Source organism: Varanus komodoensis, unplaced genomic scaffold (genome assembly GCF_004798865.1).
Source record: "Varanus komodoensis strain SLA01 unplaced genomic scaffold, ASM479886v1 scaffold1, whole genome shotgun sequence".
NCBI classification, from domain to species: domain Eukaryota; kingdom Metazoa; phylum Chordata; class Lepidosauria; order Squamata; family Varanidae; genus Varanus; species Varanus komodoensis.
Window position 1 is genome coordinate 38119623 of NW_025335268.1, and position 21159 is coordinate 38140781.

General features: G+C 42.7%; 1 protein-coding gene across 4 annotated transcripts in view; it reads right to left on the reverse strand.

Moving 5' to 3' along the window:
• Window positions 1–2109: 2109 nt before the first annotated feature.
• ESR1 (estrogen receptor 1) overlaps window positions 2110–21159 on the reverse strand; it is a 200651-nt gene continuing 181601 nt past the window's right edge. For 3 of the 4 annotated variants that reach the window (XM_044422667.1, XM_044422677.1, XM_044422657.1), the window contains 3 exons: window positions 16000–16133; window positions 9724–9907; window positions 2110–6980 (listed from right to left, as the gene is read on the reverse strand). In XM_044422667.1, the coding sequence (XP_044278602.1) occupies window positions 6746–6980; window positions 9724–9907; window positions 16000–16133 (553 nt within the window). In that variant the 3' untranslated portion in view covers window positions 2110–6745. Of the gene's footprint in view, window positions 6981–9316; window positions 9908–15999; window positions 16134–21159 lie in introns of those variants that run through there. The other variant, XM_044422685.1, reaches the window with a different exon arrangement.

The following is a 21159-nucleotide window of genomic DNA, read 5'->3' on the forward strand; positions in this document are numbered from 1 at the left end:
CCTACCAGAGACACTTTTGCAGCATGGCAGCATTTGTTTAGGCACATCTGAATGCAAAAACAAAGTTAGATTAGTTACAAAAATCTCTTTAGGACAGTGCAAAATCGTAGTGCCCTTCAACAGGCAATGATCACAAACAGAACAACATTCAGGACAAAAATACATCCATATTTGAATTAAAATGAGAGAGTACAGCTATAAAGAAAAGGCTCTTTGTGTAAAAGGATGTTTTATTTTGGTACCCCAATGTTTATGTCACAATTCCACTCCAACAACATTCTACGAGTTAGGACGGACAGCTGAAAGACACCAAGTTACGACCAGGTCCCGACAGTGCTCACTTCGGGTCTGAAGACTCACTTCACAAAGCCACGACACAGTGGAAAAGAGCTTTCGGGACAGCTGGCTTCAATGCAGAGCGACCGATTGATATGACCGATTCTGCAGAAAATATCTTGAGTGCTCACATCTGGAAAACCCTGCTAACTTAAACATTGGCTTCTAGCTTGGCACTGAAAGTAGTAGCATAAAGAACACATACATAAAGTGAGGGCTCAGGTTCACACCAAAATGTATGGCAAACACTAGCACCAAGATCCAGCAGGAGAGAGCAGAGCGCAGAAGCAGGATTCCACGTGAACGACCGACATGAAGGAAGGTGTAGACCTCAATGCTTATCTAGACCCTATCGAACTGCTTAGATGTGTCTCCTTGTGAATGGGGCAGGTGTGCCCCCCCCCTCATCCATGGCTATTCATAGTAGTGCAAGACAGATTAAAACTGGATCAGGACATAGCTGATTTGCAACAGGGCAAGATTGGATCCATGATTATATCTGCAAATCCCCTCCACCTGTGGTGAGCCCTGCAGGATGGAGGAGAATTAGGGGGTGCATAAGACTGCCACTTTTTGAGGCCACTGAAGTCTGAGTGTGTCCAAAAAGTCTCATGGTGTTTGGCAACTGTCACAAATGTTCTAAACCGACAGCAAGAAGAGGTCTTACAAGCGCCTTTCGTGCGTAGGTTCTGTAAGTTGGGGCCCATTCTATTCCGTTTGGGTCCACTTTTTTATCACGCACAAAGAAAACTTCTTGGATCGCACGATATTCATAATCAAAGGAAATGAGATTGTTTGCATTGTTTCTCCACACAGCATGCTAGCGAAAAGTTAGTGGAAGATAAAACTCTAGACTGAGAGAGTATCTTCATAATGCAAAAATAGAGCACTTCTTGCCTCAAATGTTTTGAAATGAAAAGCTCTGTATCCCTTAATCAACTGTGATCAATTAATCAAAGGTCATCATACACAGCAGCACCAGATGCACATGTTGCTCTTCCTCATTTAGCGCATTCCAGAGATACCCATAGACAGAAGAGTGCTGCTGAATGTGAAGGATACTGCACGGAAAATGTTGGTCTGCATCTCCACCTGCACTTAGGCATGCAAGACATGCAGGTGCAACTTCGACTTGGTAGGTTGGTCACAGGTCATTGAACTGCGCCTGTTCTGTGCTGGCAAAACACAATCATACTGTTGTGCAGCATTGCCTCGTGCAGGTTCCTCCACACAGCAGTGAATGTGTTACTGGAGGGCTGTGGGTTGCCCGGCATGTGCAGAAGCACATTTCTCTACCACCCTGAAGAGGATCACTGAATGAAGGCAGAGGCTCCCCAGATAAGAGGCAAGCCCGGGCAAGGTGCTTTCCTGGTGCCCGCTCCCCATCCCCACATGCCCTTCCTTTTCTTCTTAATCCTGGTGGCAGGATTAAGTGGTGGTGGCAGGCAGCCCTGGCCACATGAAATTGAAATATCTTTGTACGCCATGTCTCTAGAAGCAACGTGGCCCAACCATAATGCCCTTGAGCAGGACACGCCCGAAGGCACTGGGATGGGCTGCTTGCGTGTGGCAGGGGACTAGGCAATGGCGTGACTTGCTGGCCACCTGCACCGCCCCGGGAGCACTTTCCTGTGGCAGTGCAAGGCAGAAGAAGGTGCTGCAGGTGCGGTCCAAGGGTTCATGGGGAGCCCCCCGGACTGCAGGGCCGCCGTCGTGTGCCCCACAGCCCATGCTGAGTCGCACCACTGGGTCAGGTGATTGTCTGCAAGAGGCAGCTTTCCTGAGTGAGATTCCACAATGTCACTAAGTACAAAATGGCTTTCATAGTCAGTTAGAAAAATTGCCCTTACCAAAAAGAGAAAAATTTACCACCGTAAAAAAATAAAATCCCCCACACTGTATTCTTCACAGAGCCTCTTAATTAACATTAGATACGACTAGTAATCAGAACTGTTATGACTTGGCATATAGTAATATCCCATTTCCTATATCTCTAGGGTGGTTTGGTTTTAAAATGTAAAGATATATATATATGTGTGTATATATATTTGTAAACTCAGTCAATGAGCCCCACTGAAATCGCTTTCAGAGCCATCAGTATTAGGATTTTGGTAAAAAGCATAATTAGCTGCCTTGAAGGTCCTTCTTGCATTAAAGGATTGTTTCCTCATCAGGTTCAATACTTGGCTGAGTTAGTCCTGCCTTGACTATTGTTAATTTGAAACTGGTATGAAATTGTGATTTCTAACCATCTATAATAATAGACACAAATGATTGCATATGAGAGAAGGGGTGTTTTTGTGTTTTTTTGGATTTTAGGGTGCAATCTTCTGCAAGTATGGACAGTGTGGGAATTGTAGGCCTTTTTTCTGCCTCAACCTGCATAGGATTCCACCTTTAATCTATTGTCTGGGTTAACAGAGCAGTTACATTCAATTGTCTGATAGGTGAGTTCTGCAAGTATGTATTAGCACATGCAAACACACACATTGCATTATTTAAGGTGCTTTCAATAATAATGATAAACAATGCTTTCAGCAAAGTAACAATAAGAATTATATAGTTTCCTTAAATTTAACACCACACACACACACACACACACACACACACACACACACTTCTCCTCCAAGTCACCCGAGAGGACCTGCCACAAATTTAATTATAGTAAACCACACATTCTTGTAGCAAATGGTTCTTTCCCCAACCCAGCGCCCTTGCTTGCCTTGCTTTTGTCTGCTTACTTTCCAAACCAAAGCAATTATTTCTATAGGTATTTATCAAAATCAATGTGTTTAGCAATTATCAAGGTTACAGAAAAGTCCTGTGATGAGCTCAAAGAACCTTACTCCCACCTGTGTGCATATAATTGTAGCCTTAGTTGGCATCTCTTTAAGTCATCGCTTTAAGTACAAGTGACTATTGTCTGGTAAAACCAAAGAAGAGGCCATTTATCTAGCGTCATCAAAGGTGGATTCTGCTTGGGAAATCCAGCTGAGCATTTGGCATGTTTGTTCTCCATGCACTCCCAGAACTCTTGCATCTGAACATTTGTTTTAATGAAGAGAAAGCCCCAAGATGCTGGATGAAAACGTCCTTTCTGTTGACGTGAATGAAGAAGTTCTTGCAGGCACGGAGACTCTGTTCACATGTTAAACCTCTGCCCAAAAGGAGCCAGTGGACTGAAATAGTAATACACAAAATTTAATGTTCCTTAAAATTTAATGGGCAATTAAATTTATAGGAACATTGAAATAATGCAATGTCCGATGAAGAGACAAAGACTCTTTGTCTTTGGACACTATAAGGAAACTATGGCCTCCTTATAATGTCAGGGTGTGTGGACATAGGGGTAGTTTTGCTCCTGCTCCGAAGTCCTCGGAGCTCAGGCATCAGGTTCGAGGCTCTGCCCCACCCCTCTCACAGGCAGTGTGGAAAGAACTACTCCAGCTGATCCCCAAGGACACAACTAAGCCTTGGAGAGGCAGGAAAGGAGCATCCGGGAGGACAGGAAGTGGAGGAGACTAGGTTGCTGGCTTATGCCAGTCCCTATCCATGCCCCAGCCCCCTTTTCTCCCAGTCCTCAGCACTCAGTCCAGGGGGTTGAAAATGTCCACCTAGATAGGATGCATGACATAAGGCATGGCTGCAGCAGGGACACTCTCCCCACCGCCACCCTTTGCTCCATGCATTGGATCGAAGTCGCCTTCCAAGTTCTGTGGCTTCTGTGCATCACTGCAGCCTAAATTACATTTATTATAATGCAATGCTTTACATGGCTACTCAGTAATAAGTCCCATTGGATTCGGTGGGGTTTACCCCCAGGAAAGTATGTATAGGATTGGAGCCCGTCTTATAAGCATTGGGATGAAAATGGGCAACTTTTATGTCTTGTTTTAATATGGCTCCACACACATTTTGACGTCCTGTTTATACATCATGCAATGCAATATATGATTGTACCAACAGCATAGAAATAAGCTATAATATGAGCACTTAGATTTAATAATGTGTCAGTTTTTGACAAGGCACTTTATAGTCCCCAGTAATTTGGGGGAATTTTCAGATGAGAACCATTTTTGTTTTGTTCTACATGTTGAATGCACAGAGGCAAATATTTAATTGTGTTACTAAAAAGCAAGGCCCCTAGAACTGACGCTCAAGATAGAGACATTGGTAAGAGCACTGTCACTTTAAGACAAGATAAAATGTATTCACAGGATTAGGGCTTTAATGCTTGCTACAGATTTGAGGTGGGCTGGGAGCAGAAATGATACGGCAAAAGCAGCTTGCGATGACCCCCTGCAGATTTAGGCTCATCCTGTCCCCACATACGTGCTTGTCCCTTTGGTTGGGGTCAGTATGTGCATGGGAAACACGGCAGAAGGTGCCGTATGCTGCTGTGCCACACAAATAATCCTTTACTCACAATTTTTCCCACTCACTAATAACTTTTCAATGCAGAACTAACTGGTATACTTGTATGTTGAGGATCATCCATTAGAAACTCAAGGATTTGCTTGTGTTGCCTAAATGTGACCTAAGAGGCCTAGATTATTTTCAGTCTGGTGTTCAGTATTGATTGCAATGAACAGACCTACTTTTTTGGGAAAGAAAATAATGGTCAGAATACAACCTTTTTAACTCCAATGTCAATATCAAACCTAGCACGTGCTATAAAAGGGGTTATTTTTGACCCCAGACATATGAAATATGAAAAGGCCCTTTTGTTTACCGGAATATTTCCCTCAGGGGGCTTGAATCAGCATAAAATGGTGATGGTTTTATGGTTTTCAGGTTGCAGCTAGTCCAGACAATTTAAGACTTAATCTTTTCTGAAGCTTGCATGAGAATATTATCTACATCACAACATTTGGCCTATTGACCTATAATCTGCATAAAAAGAGTTTGACCTACAAACTTGAAGCCAGAATAAAAAAGCTTTCCCTTGATGGATTTTCATTCTGTTTCTCAAGGGTTTAGCTTCATCTCTTGGCATTTAAAAGAGACTTGCTGTTAACCTCCCTTTGTGCCTTTGCTTAGAGCCTCTTCGGGGTATAAAAGTAGCACAAAATTATCCTCATGGATAATTTCCTTAGGCAAATTTTTATTTAAAGAAAGAGAACTGTCAAAGTCAGGAGGCTGAAATGTGGGGACATTTTGGACTAGATCTTGTCAGCTTTTGACAATGTCCTAGAAGGCCTGGGTGTAGTTCACATGTAGGTGTAAATTACACTCTGGAAGGCAACGGGAGACCAGCTACCCCACCAGGTGGGATGAGACCACATTCATTTGCTGCCCCAAGAGTTAGACGCCGCTCCAGTATGGATTCATCCCACTTGCTGATCAGCTGCTGTACGAAATGCAAAACCAAGCAGGAGGAGCACAGCCTGTTGAAAGTTTCCATTACAAGGTGGTACCTTCCTGGGGGCTGACAGCACAGATGGGCTGTCTCATAAGATCACTCATATTTGGCCAGTTCATACATACCATATCAGGTAACCTGTGAAGTGGATCATCTCTATAATATGACTTTCTGCCCAAGGTGTTCAGAGCAATTAACTGCTGTGTGCTAAATCTGAATCGGTGGCAAATGCCTCCTGTAACTGCCTTTTCAGAGGTGACTGCTTGACCACTATAAAAAAAGATATTATTTTATACCAGAAATTTGGTTCACCTTGCTACGTTTAGCAGGCCTGCATATTGGACTTTCTTTGTAGGTGCTAGGAATGTCTTTGGTGAGAGTAATCCCACCTGCTCAATCTCAACGCCAAACTCACTGGGGTGCCACTGTACCTACCAAACACCTCAGTGTCAGTCCCCAGTAAATTAACGGAGGGGTGCTTTGATGAAGATAACCGTTTGAGCAGTCTAAAATGTTTGAGAGCATAAACTCCATCTAGCTGTATATTGATTATATCCCTGAAATTAAAAGTCTCAAAAGATTCTAAATCCATTATTTTCCTCCCTTGCAATTTGAAGCGGTCTAACAAAATCTACGTTCTTCATTGTTTTAGTGTGCGGGAAGTAAAATTCCTGTATTGACCAAGTAACAAATAAACATTACATGTAAACATCACCTACTCAAACTCAGCTGGGATCTTTTGCCCAATTGATTTCAAAAAGAAAGCTCACCCAATTTATCAGTCTGATGCCGTCAAAGAGACTACAGGAATCCTCATGTTTGTTTTACGTTTAACGCAAAAAACAGAAGGCTGTTTCTGAATTCCCCTATTATGTTCAAAATTATCAACGTCCTTCCCATAACAATTTCAGCAATCAATATTTTGGGATTCATTGTGACTGGTGAATATTGGAGTGTTTACACATGGTACCAGTTCAGCTAAGCCTGAAGTAGATAGTTATCTGATGGGATTCTCAGAAACCTGTAGGCTGTTCGAAATGGAAATTCTCACATTGCTTCCTGCTCATTTTCATCTTCCTGTTTGTTCACATAGCAAGGTGGTAAGGAATGCATTGAAGTGGATGCTGGTGCCAGCTGGTTCACGGGCTCTCCTTCACCCTGGGGCATATCCTTCGCTGTAGGGGCATGCAAGCGGTGAGCATCGAGCATTTCCAGCAACAGATCGTAAAGTGGAACCACATTCTTGCACTTCATGTTGTAGAGGTGCTCCATTCCCTTATTGCTGTAGATTCCCATAAAAATAAAATGAGATACTGTTAATACAGCAAGACCAATCTTCCAGCTATAGTTCTACTGCTAGTCAAGGTGAAACTGCCCACTTCAGAAGGCATTTATTGCAAACAGCTGCAGGTTGTCCAGTAATAATGATGGTGCTATAGAATAATGATTTTGCCATATATAGGGTTTATCAATGGATGGGGTGAAGGGTTGCCTCAGGAACCAACATGTTTTAAGATGTCCCTACAAGGTACTTTAAGGCCTATGCAGAAGTTATACATTTCTGTCATGGAAAAGTTATCATTTCCTGGATTTAATCACAGAATAGTAGAGTTGAAAGGGGTCATGAAGGTCATCAAGTCCAACCCCCTGCTGTTGCAGGACATCACATTACACCATCCCACTCAGATGGCTGTCCAGCTTCTTTTTGAATGTCTCCAGTGTGGGAGAGCCCACCACCTCTCTAGGCAGCTGGTTCCACTGTTGTATTGCTCTGACAGCGAGGAAGCTGTTCCTGATGTCCAGCCTGAACCTGGGTTGTCGCAACTTGAATTGATTATTTCATGTCCTACACTCTCGTATCAGCAAGAAGAGATCTTGACCTTCCTCTTTGTGACAGCCTTTGAGGTACTTATAGAGAGATAATCCAAACATTAATAGATAGTCCAACATTTTTTCTGGTCTTTTTGCTGTTGTAAGAGGTGTTTTGTTTCTGGATAATCACAGTGCTAGTCAGGTATGAACTATAAGCACTCAGAAGGGAACAGAACACATCGTCTCGTCAAACATCCCAGCTCATCATCTCCAGGTGAGGCCAGGAAGTCTCCTGCCTGCTCCTGCCAGTTAGTTTCAACAGTGCTGAGCTAGAGGGACTAATGATCGACTTCAAATAAGGCTCCGGTGATCCTAAATACTTGGCATTGTAACAGGGATTCTTGACATGATCACAGAGCCCAGCTATTTCCTCACAGCCCTTCCTATATCTTAAAGCATCAGTACTATTTCTCTTCCTGTTGTCATTACTGTTATCTAGATTTCTAGGCTGCCATCCAGAATTGACAAAACAGAGTAGAACATACTTGGAAATAAAAAATGAATAGGCAAACCATACAACAATTCAATACCCATATCATTAAAATATCAAATAAGAAAGCAACAGCAGATGAAACTTAAGTTAAAAGTACAATACAGTAAAAGTAACCAAATGCAGATTGGGATTAATGGATGGATAAATAAATAGAACATTAGAATCCTCCTAGCAGTCAGCAAAAGGACACTGCAAAAAGGGCCCTGTAGTACTTGGCCATCTTACTCGTCAATCTCATCAGATTGCAGGTAGTTCTTCAGATAGCCAGGTCCTAAACTGCTTAGGATAGTGCTAGCACATCATATTGGATCTGGAAACTAAGAGGTTGCCAATGTAACTGGTAAAGCATAGGTGTAGCATAGTCATAATGACTCATTTCCAGAGGTGTTCTAACTCCTGCATTCTGTGCCAGTTGTAGTTTCTGGGTTGTCTCCAAAGGCAATCACGGGAATTAATATGTATCAGAGTAAGAGATAATCAAAGAGTGCATTATTAAAGGAGAATCAGATTTCTCTATATAGGGCTGCAGCTGGCGAACCAGCTAAAGCTAGGAAGAAGTAGTTCTAGTGCCTGATGCGACCCGCACCTCCCTGGGAAATGCCAGATCCAGGGGAACTTCCAAGCTACATATCTTGTTTTTTTAGTGAGACAATAAAACAAAGTGAATGCGAAGGAACAAATGCAACTGAACTGGTTCTATTGAAAAATGAATATGGCTTTAAAAATGGAAGCAAAAAAATTTTCCCATTGCACACTCCAAAGCAAATGCAAACAATCCCATATAAATTTTGTGAATGGCCAAAGAAATTCTTATTTCCGCAGTTTTGAAGCACAAGTGGATGTTGTTATTAGATGACTGTGTCACTGGGGATCTCAGACATTTTTCTTGAAAACCTGTCCTGGATTGTCAACTCTAATTTGAACAATCAATGAAGCAGAGTATATTATGAATTCTCCATCATATAGTGCTTGCATTAACTTGTGCAGTGTAGTGCAGTTATCATCCTCATCAACAATTATATATTTTAAAGTGCAGAGAAGGGCAGCATAAATGATCAAGGGTTTCAAGCAACTCCCCTATGAAGAATGCCTACAACTGGGATTGTTGAGCTTAGGAAAAAAGAGTAAGAGGAGACGTGAGGAGGCAATCAAAATCATTCATGGTGTGGCAGAAGCCACAATGCTAGAACTCAGGATCATCTCCTGAAGCTGATTAGTGGGGGATTTAGGACGGATACTTCTGCACACAGCACAAAATTATGGAATTCACTAACCTAGGAAATAGTGATGGCCACCAATCTGGATGGTTTTAAAAGGGAACTGGACACATTCATGGGGGAGGAGGCGATCAACGGCTACTAGACCCTTTGTGTAGGCTATGCGCTTCCTTCTGCTATCTGAGGCAATGCCGGTTGTGGAGGAGGCTGGGCATGAAGAACTCGTCTCTGCATCCTGCTTGAGCGATCCAATGGGCAGCTGGTTTCCCATGGTGTGAACCGAATGCTGGCGGGGATGGACGATTGCTCTGATCCCACTTGGCTTTTCTTCTATTCTTATGTTCTTTCAATTGGTTTACTTCTTTGTCCTTTGTTATTGTTGCTATTTCAAATGTATTTTAAAGGCTGAGTAGTGTCAAAAAGCCAACTCTGTATTTGCTCACCTCATGTGCCTGATGTGGGAAAGGATGAGAAGGAGCTGAGCCAATCGCCTGTGCTGCTGCTGCAAATTGAGACCCGATTTGGCCATCAAATGTATCAAAGTATCGGTGATTTTATCTAGAACACGATGGATGTGCTCTTTTTCTTCCAGTGATTTTAATGTGCTGGAAAGAAAGGTGTAGACACCTGTGGGAGAAGACGCAAGACAACATCTGCATCAGGATTCCAGTATGCAGTCTTTGTGCACTGAGGGGTGTATCCACACTAAAGACTTAGGCCATAATTCTATAACGCACTTCCCTGAGGATAAATCCCACTGACATGTACTTCTCCATGGAGGTTTGCACAGCTAACTAAATTAACCATAATTTCTACTTTCCAAGAAATTATAGTTGGGTGTTTGTGTGTGCATATATATATGAGCGAGCCCTATGGGGCTATGTACCAATGTTTTTATATATATGCAGAGTGAGACAGAGAGTGTTCTGATACTTATCAGTAAGTAGAATTAAGCCAAGGAAAAATGAACCCCTAAAAGAAACTCATGAAACCCAAATGCAGTTCAGGTTGCTTCTTGTCTGCTCTTGTTGTTGCAGTTACCTGAAGGAAGGAAAGAGTTTAGGCATCAGGTAACAGGTAATTCACTCTCAGCACCACCCCAAACTTCAATGATCAAGATTCTTTGTGGGAATCCACAGTTCTTAAAATATTTAAGATTATTTAATGTAATCTTCGAGTGCACACAGAGCTTGAGAATTGAGCCACAACGCTATAAAATGCTGTGTAGAGTTATTGGTCTAAACTCAATCCAGGAAGAGGACTTGGTGTGGGGTATCTAGTGATCATCATACAGTGTTAGGGCTGGTCCAAGATACTTTTCTCCTGCCTAATGTGAAGGACAAGATGGTTTCCCCACAATCCCATCCATGGAACCTAACCAGACAGACAACTGATGTTTGCTTCAACATGCATGGTTGGATAGTGCTTTTCTGCTGAACCCAAGGACAGCATTGTAATTTTGGGGACACCGGGCAGGTTATGTCACACCTGCCTCTCTGTCTTCCATCACCCCAAATCTCCTCCTCATCCCTCATGTCTGTGCCCAGAGCCAGCCACGTCAGTCTACCTACTGGGAGGGTCAGCCCTAAGGCAGACCCAAGTAGCCTCTCCATACATTCATGGACCAGTTCACCACTGTATGGAAAACCACTTATTTGAAAGGAAATATTACCCTGCCTTATTATTTTGGAAGGAAAACTGGAACTAGCCCTCTGCCTTAGCTTTCACTCAGTTGAAATGTAATGTTTGAATCAATCTTTCACCCTGACCACAGAGAGGGAGGGAGAGAGGGAGGGGGAGGAGGGGGAGGAGGAGGAGGGAGGAAAGAAAAAGAGAGAAACCAAGCTAAACTTGGATTGCTGGATATAAGACAGTCACATTGCCACATGCACTTCATCCCTTTATCGGATTATCAGTATTTTGGCCCTGGCAGTTTGTTTCAGTCTTTGCAGCTGTGGTGCTTGGACATCAATTTTAGAGAATTCCTATGAAAGTCGGTCGCACTGTTTTACAATATATGAGATACAGTTTTATAGCCAAATTCACAATGCAGTTACATCTACGTTCTGGGTTTATACTCATCTTTTTCCTCATTGTAGAGGACAATTAAACATGCTGAAAATCATGACCTTCAGTTTAACTTGGTAAACTGAGTTGTTTTTCCCCGAAGCAGCAGTCCAGCTGGGCAATGCTGGGAATTGTAAGACTGTTTCCTGTATAGACATGCATAGGATTGTATCCTTAGTATTGCAGTTCAGTAGGGAATAGAAGCTCTTGGGCTCACTGGGCCTTCCTTTTCGGTAAATTGTAAGCCCAATTGTCCCTTGGGCACTCAAGCTGACAAAGCCTGACTAACTCTTTTGTGACTGAAGCCCTTAAATCCAGAGCTACCTGAGCGTAGTCTGAAGAAGGGTCTTCAGGTCCTGAAGGTCTGAAGAGTAGTCTGCTGCTTGCCTTTGCTGTTGTCCTTTGAAACACAGCTTTGTTTCATAATTAAAAGCGTTAATTTCATTCCTCCACAGTGGTCAACAGGTAGATACTATTTTGTTACTGAAATTGTGAAATGCTGGAGCCTCCCTTGCAGCAAGAAACAGACTGCTGTCCTAACATCTGTGGAAAATTTCACAAATGGTGTCAACATCCTACACTTTGCCACTGCAAACACAACTGGGAGGAGGGATACCAGTCGTGCCCCATGGTGCGACCCACCATTGTTGTTAGTCACGAAGTCGTGTCCGACTCATCACGACCCCATGAACAACATTCCTCCAGGCCTTCCTGTCCTCCACCATCCCCCAGAGTCCACTTAAGTTCACACTTCAGTGCTTCAGTGACTGCATCCAGCCACCTCATTCTCTGCCACCCCCCTTCTTCTTTTGCTGCCAATTGTTCCCAGCATTAGGCTCTTCTCCAGTGAGTCCTTTCTTCTCATTAGGTGCCCAAATATTTGAGTTTCATCTTCAGTATCTGGCCTTCTAAAGAGCAGTCAGGGTTGATCTCTGACTGGTTTGATCACCTTGCAGTCCAAGGGACTCGCAGGAGTCTTCTCCAACACCACAGTTCAAAGGCCTCAATCCTTCGGTGCTCAGCCTTCCTTATGGTCCAGCTTTCACAGCCATATATTGCAACTGGGAAAACCATAGCCTTGACTATACACGCTTTTGTTGGCAGGGTGATGTCTCTGCTTTTTAGCATGCTGTCTAGATTTGCCATAGCTTTCCTCCCCAGGAGCAGGCGTCTTTTAATTTCTTGGCTGCAGTCCCTGTCTGTGGTGATCTTGGAGCCCAGGAAAATAAAATCTGTCACTGCCTCCATTTCTTCCCCATCTATTTGCTAGGAAGTGAGAGGACTGGATGCCATGATCTTAGTTTTATTACTGTTGAGTTTCAAGCCAACTTTTGCGCTCTCCTCCTTCACCTGCATCAAGAGGTTCTTTAGTTCCTCTTCACTTTCTGCCATTAGAGTGGTATCATCTGCATATCTGAGGTTGTTGATATTTGTCCCAGCAATCTTAATTCCAACTTGTGATTCATCTATCACTGTCTTTCTCATGATGTGCTCTGCATATAAGTTAAATAGGCAGGGCGACAGTATACAGCCTTGCTGAACTCCTTTCTCAATTTTGAACCAATCAGTGGTTCCATGCCCAGTTCTCACTGTTGCTTCTTGACCTGCATATAGGTTTCTGAAGAGACAAATAAGATGGTCTGGTACTCCCATCTCTTTAAGAACTTGCCACAATTGGTTGTGATCCACACAATCGAAGGCTTTAGCATAGTCAATGAAGCAGAAGTAGATGTTTTTCTGGAACTCCCTAGCTTTCTCCATGATCCAGCGTATGTTGGCAATTTGATCTCTAGTTCCTCTTTGAAATCCTGCCTGTACTTCTGGTAGTTCTCGGTCCACATACTGCTGGAGCCTAGCTTGTAGGATTTTGAGCATCACTTTGAATTGTGTCCATCTTGGCGGGTCACATAGCTAAGTTAACAAAATGTGACCCGCCAAGATGGACACAATTCACCAGCAGAGCTGCCACATCCCCCCAGCCCAGCCCCTTGCCACAGACAGGCAGGCCAAAGGAGTTCTATAGCCAGGCCCTGGTGGGGGGCCACCATACTCAGACACCTTGGGTTTGATGTGTCACTCATTGTGGGAACACTGTTAAAATACCTAAAAGAATGCAAACATGGCCATGTGTTCCTGGCCACAAATGTTGTGTACCAGTGAGACCAGGCAATGTCCCCAACCAACTTACTAATACACACACAGAGAGAGAGCACATTCAAATGTTAAAATAACAGAAATCTGTAGAATTACCTTAGATATGGAAACTGTGGCCTAGCAAATGTTCTCAGAGCTCAACTCCTGTCAGCCCCAATCAGTATGACCAATGGTTAGGAATGATGGGAGTTGGAGTCTAGCAACATCTGGAAGGCTACTGTTTTCCCAAACCGTTCTTCCAGTGTTGGGACAGGGCCTAGGACAGAACTACATGTAGTTTGACTCAAGTAGCCCCCGTTCCCCACTACAAAGCTCATCACACAAATCTCTGTGGACACTCTTTGCTGGTGGTGACAGTGTTTTGTTCTCATGCACAACCATTTGTGTAAGAAGTTTGGGAAGTCACTACAGAGAAACCATTCTCTTGTGGTAACATGAAGGGTGTCCCCAAAAGCAAGGGAGACTGGCAACTCTCAGTCACTGGGTCTCCTCATCCATCGCAGCTTTTCTTTTTTACTATATAGGAGCTATCCATGGTCCTCCATCTTGGAGAGCCTATTTTGGGGTGAAGTTCAGCACCACAGATAGCTCCTTCAAAGTTCAAAAGCCTCCCCTGCTGGAGAGGTTTCTGAGCAGCATCGGCATCTGAGCCACCCTTGGCTACATTTGCAGGTTCCTTGATCATGGGCTCAGATTCTAGCCAGAGATTCAATGTTTTTTTCTCTCTTTCTACTTCTCTGAGTTGTTTTAATCCAATCATCCTCAGCACGTATCGGCTGGTTCCATGCAATGCTGACTTATTCACAATCCATCCCTTTCTCTTACAGTGCTTCTCAAAATAAAGTACGATTCATGAAGAACGTTGTGTGTTGTTGTCAGCTAATGCTAGATTTGGCATTATATCTTGTGGAAATTAATTGAGGTTTCTTTTACTAAGATCTGTAGAGACTGTGCAAAATGCTGATGCCTCAATTACATTTGTCACCTGTTGCTTTGACTACAGCAGCTCACTCCATGATTCAATCCACAGAGAATAAGATAACAAGAATACAATAAACAGTGAACAAAAACAAATAAGATGCTACACCATCCTTCCCCAACCTGGTGCCCTGCAGATGCATTGGACTAGGACCTCCATCATCCCCAGGCTATAGCACCTCTGACCAGGTTAGCTGGCAATGATGGGAGTTGCTGTCCAATTCATCTGGAGAGCACCAGGCAGGGGAAGACAATAGAATGGTCCAATTATTGCCTTAATTAAGGAGAACGCTGGGATCAGAATTTGGACAACAAAGGGAACATAGGCTGAAATCATGGAGCAGGAAGCAAATGCCAAGGCTGCTTTTACAGAAATGTTGACACAGATTCTAACGTAAGCAAACAGAAAGAAGGTCGTGGAAGGTAAGCTTCCCATCTCTTCCTCCCCATTGTTTTCTTTCATCTGTCCAAAGCTCTCCAGAAGACCTCTACCGAACTTGAGGTCATTCCTTCATCCCCCAGCCATGCTCCCTGTCCTATCTAAATTTTTCTGGAAACCCCCAGGACCACCAGAAAGTCAGCTGCTGGGTGGGGGAACATTCCTTCTGTAGCCCTTATTCAGTTGACTTATCTTAGGATCCAGGCTGGAGGATGCGCAAGGCGATCATGTTGGGGGGGGCGGGGAGAGAGAATTTATACTGTGGTATGATGCTCAAGCAGTCATTGTTTATTTCTAATTTGTTTGATTACTGTGAGTATATGCCATCTAATTCTCTGAGTGGCATACACCAGTTTAAAAACATAACATCCAAAACAACAGTAGAATAATGATGGGAAAACAGCACATAATAGAACTGGAGTAAGATCAGCAGTGAAGCGCACAAATGACACAGCGCATAAGAAAACAATGTCAGTTCTTCAGTATTAGTTTCTGAGTGCTGCTTTCTCTTTGACCTTGCTATGTGTTTGGACCACTGTGCTCCTAAGCCTCCACACTGATACTTGCTACTGACATCACTTTTGGATCGGTAGCTTTAATTGATCCCCTGGCTTTTGACCTTGGCTGCACTGCTGATCTTACTGGGAACCTGCCCCCGCCACCCCCCCTCCCCCATGTGTCTGGTTAAAACTGCTGCTTTCTCAATTTAGTATTCTGCCATTTACTACACTAGCTCTCTGCTTGGAAAAGAGCCTGGACTCTGTTTGCAGACCCCACTGTTGGAGGGCTCCCATATGGCTCACATTGGGCTGTGGGAAAATGCACAGTGGGCCGAGTTGCCCTCAACCCAAGCTGAGAAGTGCCCCAAATGATGGCCTCTAACTGTCCCAAGGTAGTGTGCAGGCAGCACCCAAAGTTCCTGAAATCTCATACAGGGGAGAGCTGTGTGGCTCCTGACCTTTGACGCATGCACACAGCTGCTTTGACTTGCAATGGTCCAGCACCTTGAACATTTCAGAACAGAAGCAGTACCAACAACAAATCTGCCCCTGGAGTTCCCCAGGGGACAAGCATATCTCACCAGAATTGAGTAGGACGATGGATTTAAGGCACACAAATTCTTCCCCCTGGACATTCATCATTCGAAAGCGAGAGGAGGTTGCCAGTAGCATGTCGAATATTTCCACCATCCCCTCCACACACTTTCCTTGATTCCTGCAAATACAAATCAGAGTCCGAATGTTGTGCATGAGAAGGTGATCAGTATCTGAAAAGGGAGAGCTGAGGCCTCCACAGACCATGAGTATAACTAGGCTTCTAGGGCCAGGGATCACAACAAGTAAGGGGAAGAAGGTATATGTGTATGCACGAAAGAAATCAACATGATGCAAGGTTCAGTCAGAAGAACAGTGAAGACGGCCAAAAATTCCCAGGCCTGCTTATGTCCACCAGTGACTGGATCCATCCAACTACAAAACTTCTTATTATGGCTGTTGTGTAAAACAGAAACACTGCAACAGTGTCAGAACACTTCTTTATCAGGATGAAATGCTGAATACAAGCCACAGTGACCACAAAGTTACTGGGTACATACTTAAGAATTGTTCTGTCTTAGATCACTTGGAAATCAGTTTAATTTTTCATGAGACTATCTGGGTGCTATCAACCAGTATTCAAATAAAAATAATTTCTTATATCAAGTTACGCAGCCTGGTCTAAATCCATGATGTCAAAAGTTTACTCCTTGGCAAAGAAATTGCAAACAGAATGCCAGTAAGTTTTCATTCAAGTAAACATGAAAATGGAAAGGAAATGGATTGGATCCAGATTGGCTGGTGCAAGCGGAGTTCTTCCCCAAGGCAGTCCATCCACTCCACAAAACACACACACACACACACACACACACAGAGGTTACAACAGAGCACACTATAGTGTAGAGGACACAGAGGAAGGAGGAAATTAGCCTCCTTATTTGTGGAATTCCCCTCTCTCAGCCCCCTACACCACACCCCACATAATTTAGCATGTTTCGCAGACCTTCTGCAGTATTTTCAAGGGGCTGGAGGAACTACTAAAGTGAGGATGAGGTAAGAAAATATGTTTTAACCAGCCCCATGGCATCTGGGTCCAAACCCCCATGTATTTCTAAATACTTTCTAAACACTTTTAGAAGTGGTTTATAAATACTTAAACATTTCTAAATATATTGGCAAAAACTTGCTGATGTCAAATTGTCCAAAAACTAGCATTTACGTAATGTTGGAAAACTAGGATTCATGAATAGCTATAAATTATATAATAAATTCATTCATCTACAAAACAATTTTAGGAATTATGCGTCCAAGGAAAAGAAACCTCAAAATATGCTACAGGTTTTTCCATCTTATTTCTCAATCAATCCTTTGCACCGACATAGCATATGACTTTCTCTACCTTGAGTACTCCTGATCTGTTACTCATGGAAGTCTGTGGGTCCTTTACACAACGTTATCATCCACCAGAAACTCTCTTATAATTTCCAGCCATCTTTGTGAGGCTGGATATAATTTTTTTATTACACTGGGAAGCCCTATCAAGTGTCCATGTAGTTTTATATCCTAGCACCACCTTGTGGTTGTGTGAAAGAAGATACAGAATAGCAGGGAAAGAAACCCCCTGGAAAACACTTATGTAAAGGGTGCCTTCTTTTTCCTGTGAAAGAAACAGAAGAAGAAGCCTCAGTGTAGCGATGGGTTTACTATTCCTTGTGGAGAAGTCCCATCTTCTGAAGTCACCAAGCCAACACTCTTCCTTTTGTTCTAACTGGTAGAGCAGTCTGTGTTCTGAGACTGAGGGCCATGATGGAATTGCCTAGAACAGGATCCTGTATTTGCAAATGTCACCTGTTAACGGTTTGCATACCACAAAAGAGAGTACAGCTATCACAGTTCTGAATTTACAATTTCTGTAATACCAGGCACATACTAAGGAGTTAGCTTCTGGTTAATTTGAATTCTGATCAACCATTTTTGCATTTCTTCAGGTCAACTTCACCTAAAGAAATATTATAAACAAGCCTCTTTTGAACACGACTGGAGATCAAGATCAGAAGAAAAGCCAACGTAGTGCATTGTTCTGTTGTCAGGATGGCCAGCTAAATGCTGTAGGAAGGCCGCAAGCAACAGCATTCACCCATTTGTGTCCCCCCGCAACTAGTATTGAGAAGGTTCTTGGGCAAGATATTCTCCATGGCTCCCTTCCCTTAGTGAGTCTGCTTTTCCACCTGCTACAGCCCCTTGTCCCCTCTTTCATCACTGCAATCACATGGTTGTTTCAGGAAGAGAATCAATGAGCAGTAGCCCTTGGCATCTACTGCTCCTTCTTCTGACCACCACCATTATCTAGGCTATAGCAACAAGTTGCAATGACGTTCATGATCACACATTCTGTAAGAGTATTTGTCTTCTGGGCAGGGGTGGGGGGAATTCCCCGTATACCTTGTACACACTCCATAAATCTTATAAAACTTTCCATTTTCCCTTTTTCCTACATTAGAAAGCCCAAATGTTAAGAGCTTCCCCTATAGATTGCATAATAAATTATAACGCCCTAACAAAATCTTTACAAAAAGTTTTGATAAGCAGAACACAGCACATTTCTTTGCAAGACCTTAGAATGCTCATTCTTAGCTAAAGCTAAAAGCAAAACCTGTCTACCCCATTTCTTCCTTTCAGTCTATTGTCACCATTGTGATTTTTATAGTAATACATAGATATCTGGTGGAATGCTTCCCCCTGCAACAGGCAGTGGACCTTGGAAGCCTGATTCATGTACACGGACGATAAGCCCTTGCCTCACCTGAAGGTAACCATGCCAAGACTTCCTGACTTTGGAACTTAGCTTCCTGAAAAGCTTGTTTCTTCTGCATGCTTGTTTACCAACTAAGTGCTGATGGCAGGCTTAGTATAGTGCAAGCTGGCTTTCCAAGTACTGTCACAAAAGTCACTCAAAGAATTGCAAAACCACAGCCTACATCTACAGAAACAAACAAGAGGAGCTGGTCAATTTCAAGATGAATTCAGAAATTCTTCCTATTTTTCACATAACCATTGGAGAGGACTATCAAATTGCCAAGAATGTGGATGTCAGAGCTAGGCGGTGCTTCTAAACATGCCAACCTTGGCTGAAGGATTGAACTTGTCCTGCAAGGAAGCAAAGGCTTGAAACTGTCATGCGACCAAGTAGATGGGATAAAGTCCAAAGATTATTAACAGCCTAGTCTTCTTAATGAAACATGTCTGCCCCTTATTGTGGTAAGCCCAGGATCAATCACCCTTCACCAGTTTGCGCTACTGGGTAGAATGGGAGCATGGAGAGTTTTGCATGTACTATTGAGCCTTCTTGCCCTCAATTGCCAACTGTTGGCTTTTGAACCCTGCTTCGCCAACACCAACATAGTTTCCTTTGGAAACAGCTTAGCAAAATCTAAAGATAAATCCCTTCTACGCACTCTCTCAGGTGGAAACTTCACCCAGTTCATTGCATGTTCTAGTTTTCTGGTGGTCAAAAGCAGGCTGAAATATTTTAACTGCACACTTTGAGAAGACAATAGTTGAGCAAAGAACAGTCAAAGACTGAAACCAATATGTAAAGTAAGTTACCTTTTTGAAGATGGTTTCTGCTGGAGGCCTCTGCCTATGGGCTGTTTTTTTACAGAATTCTTTCAAACTATTATTTGGAGGATAAAGATTAGGATTCCTCAGCATGGCCTGACAACCAAAGATGTTTCAATGTGGCACTCACCATCAAAAAATAATAAAAATAAAATCCAAGTTTATACTGCTTTTCTTTTTCAGATATGCTCTTGAAGTCATGTAGAACTATGTTACACAAAGATAACTTTGGTGACATGTATATGTCTTCACATGGACTGGGAAACTGTGGTCTGGATTATCACAGTTATCTATTGCATATCACAAGCACACACCTGTTCCTATGAATGCATATATAGCAGCTACTGCACAATCTGAGAGCTAGAAAATGAATTTAAATTAGAGTAGGCAAAAAGATTAGATAGTATTTATTGAATTATTGAATTATTCTTGGATAAAATGAAAGATTCATTTTTAATTTACTAATGTTCTTCTACCCAGACCAAAAAGCATCATGCATTATGAATAGAATGAGAGCTTTTTCACAGGTCCTTACATGGATACCTCTTCAGCCCCATTCAGGCATTCTCAAACCATGCATTTGAGAATGCATTCAGGCATTCTCAAACCATGGGTAAAATTAACACCTCACTCCAGCGGTATTTCATTCCAGAAAACAGGCTTCAAATTGCATGGAAACCCTACACAGACAGGAGAGGTTATTATCTTCAGAAAGTTGTGACACAAAAATGACAGAGAACGTGGGGTTACCATGTGCCCCCTTTTGGTGTATTTACATTTCTAAACAGGGTTTTCCATGTATAAACTTTATGATAAAAGCATCAGTAAAAGTACTTCAGGACCAAATGTATTTTTCTGAAAACTTCTGTGATGTGAAGCTTTCTCCCCACAACCTTAACTTTATAATATTGCTTTCTAGAAGTTGCTCTGCCAGGAAAAAAACAATTTAATTGCGTTCCATAAAATTGGTGTTCCATACAGGGACTATACATAGGAAATGTGTCTTGGGTTAGCCGGCCATGTAGGTTCTTACATTGTTTCTAGGTCTGCTTTAGGCAACAAAACAAGAGAAAAATTGTTGTAACAACCGTAGAAATGTATGTAGAAAGCTTTGGCATGGTGAAAGTCAACATGAAATCGATGTCAAAAAACACACAGAAGGGAAATTGGTTCTAAAACACAAAAGTGACAAATTGTTTGGTTTGAATGAGGTATTTGAAAAAAATGCACAACTTCATCTTTAAAAAAATGTAAGAGTGGAATAGCAACCCTCCAAGCTGTCATTTGGTGGTGCTAAGCTCACCAACAGGGCTACTTTGTGTGAAATAGAGCTAGCAAACAGTCAGAGGTTCATAGGACAATGAAAGAGAACAAATGAGATGCTTCCTTGATAATCTCTCTCCACCGCGAATGAAAAGCATACTAACCAAAGAAAATATTTCCTCAGATGATGAGAAAATAGATGGTGCTCCATCTGTAGGTGTATGATGTGCATGTTATTAAAGACCACAACCCACAAGACAGAGTAGAGAAATGGTTTTGGCTTGCTGTCCTTCTCCATGAACCAGAGGGAAAAGTTCTTCCATTTT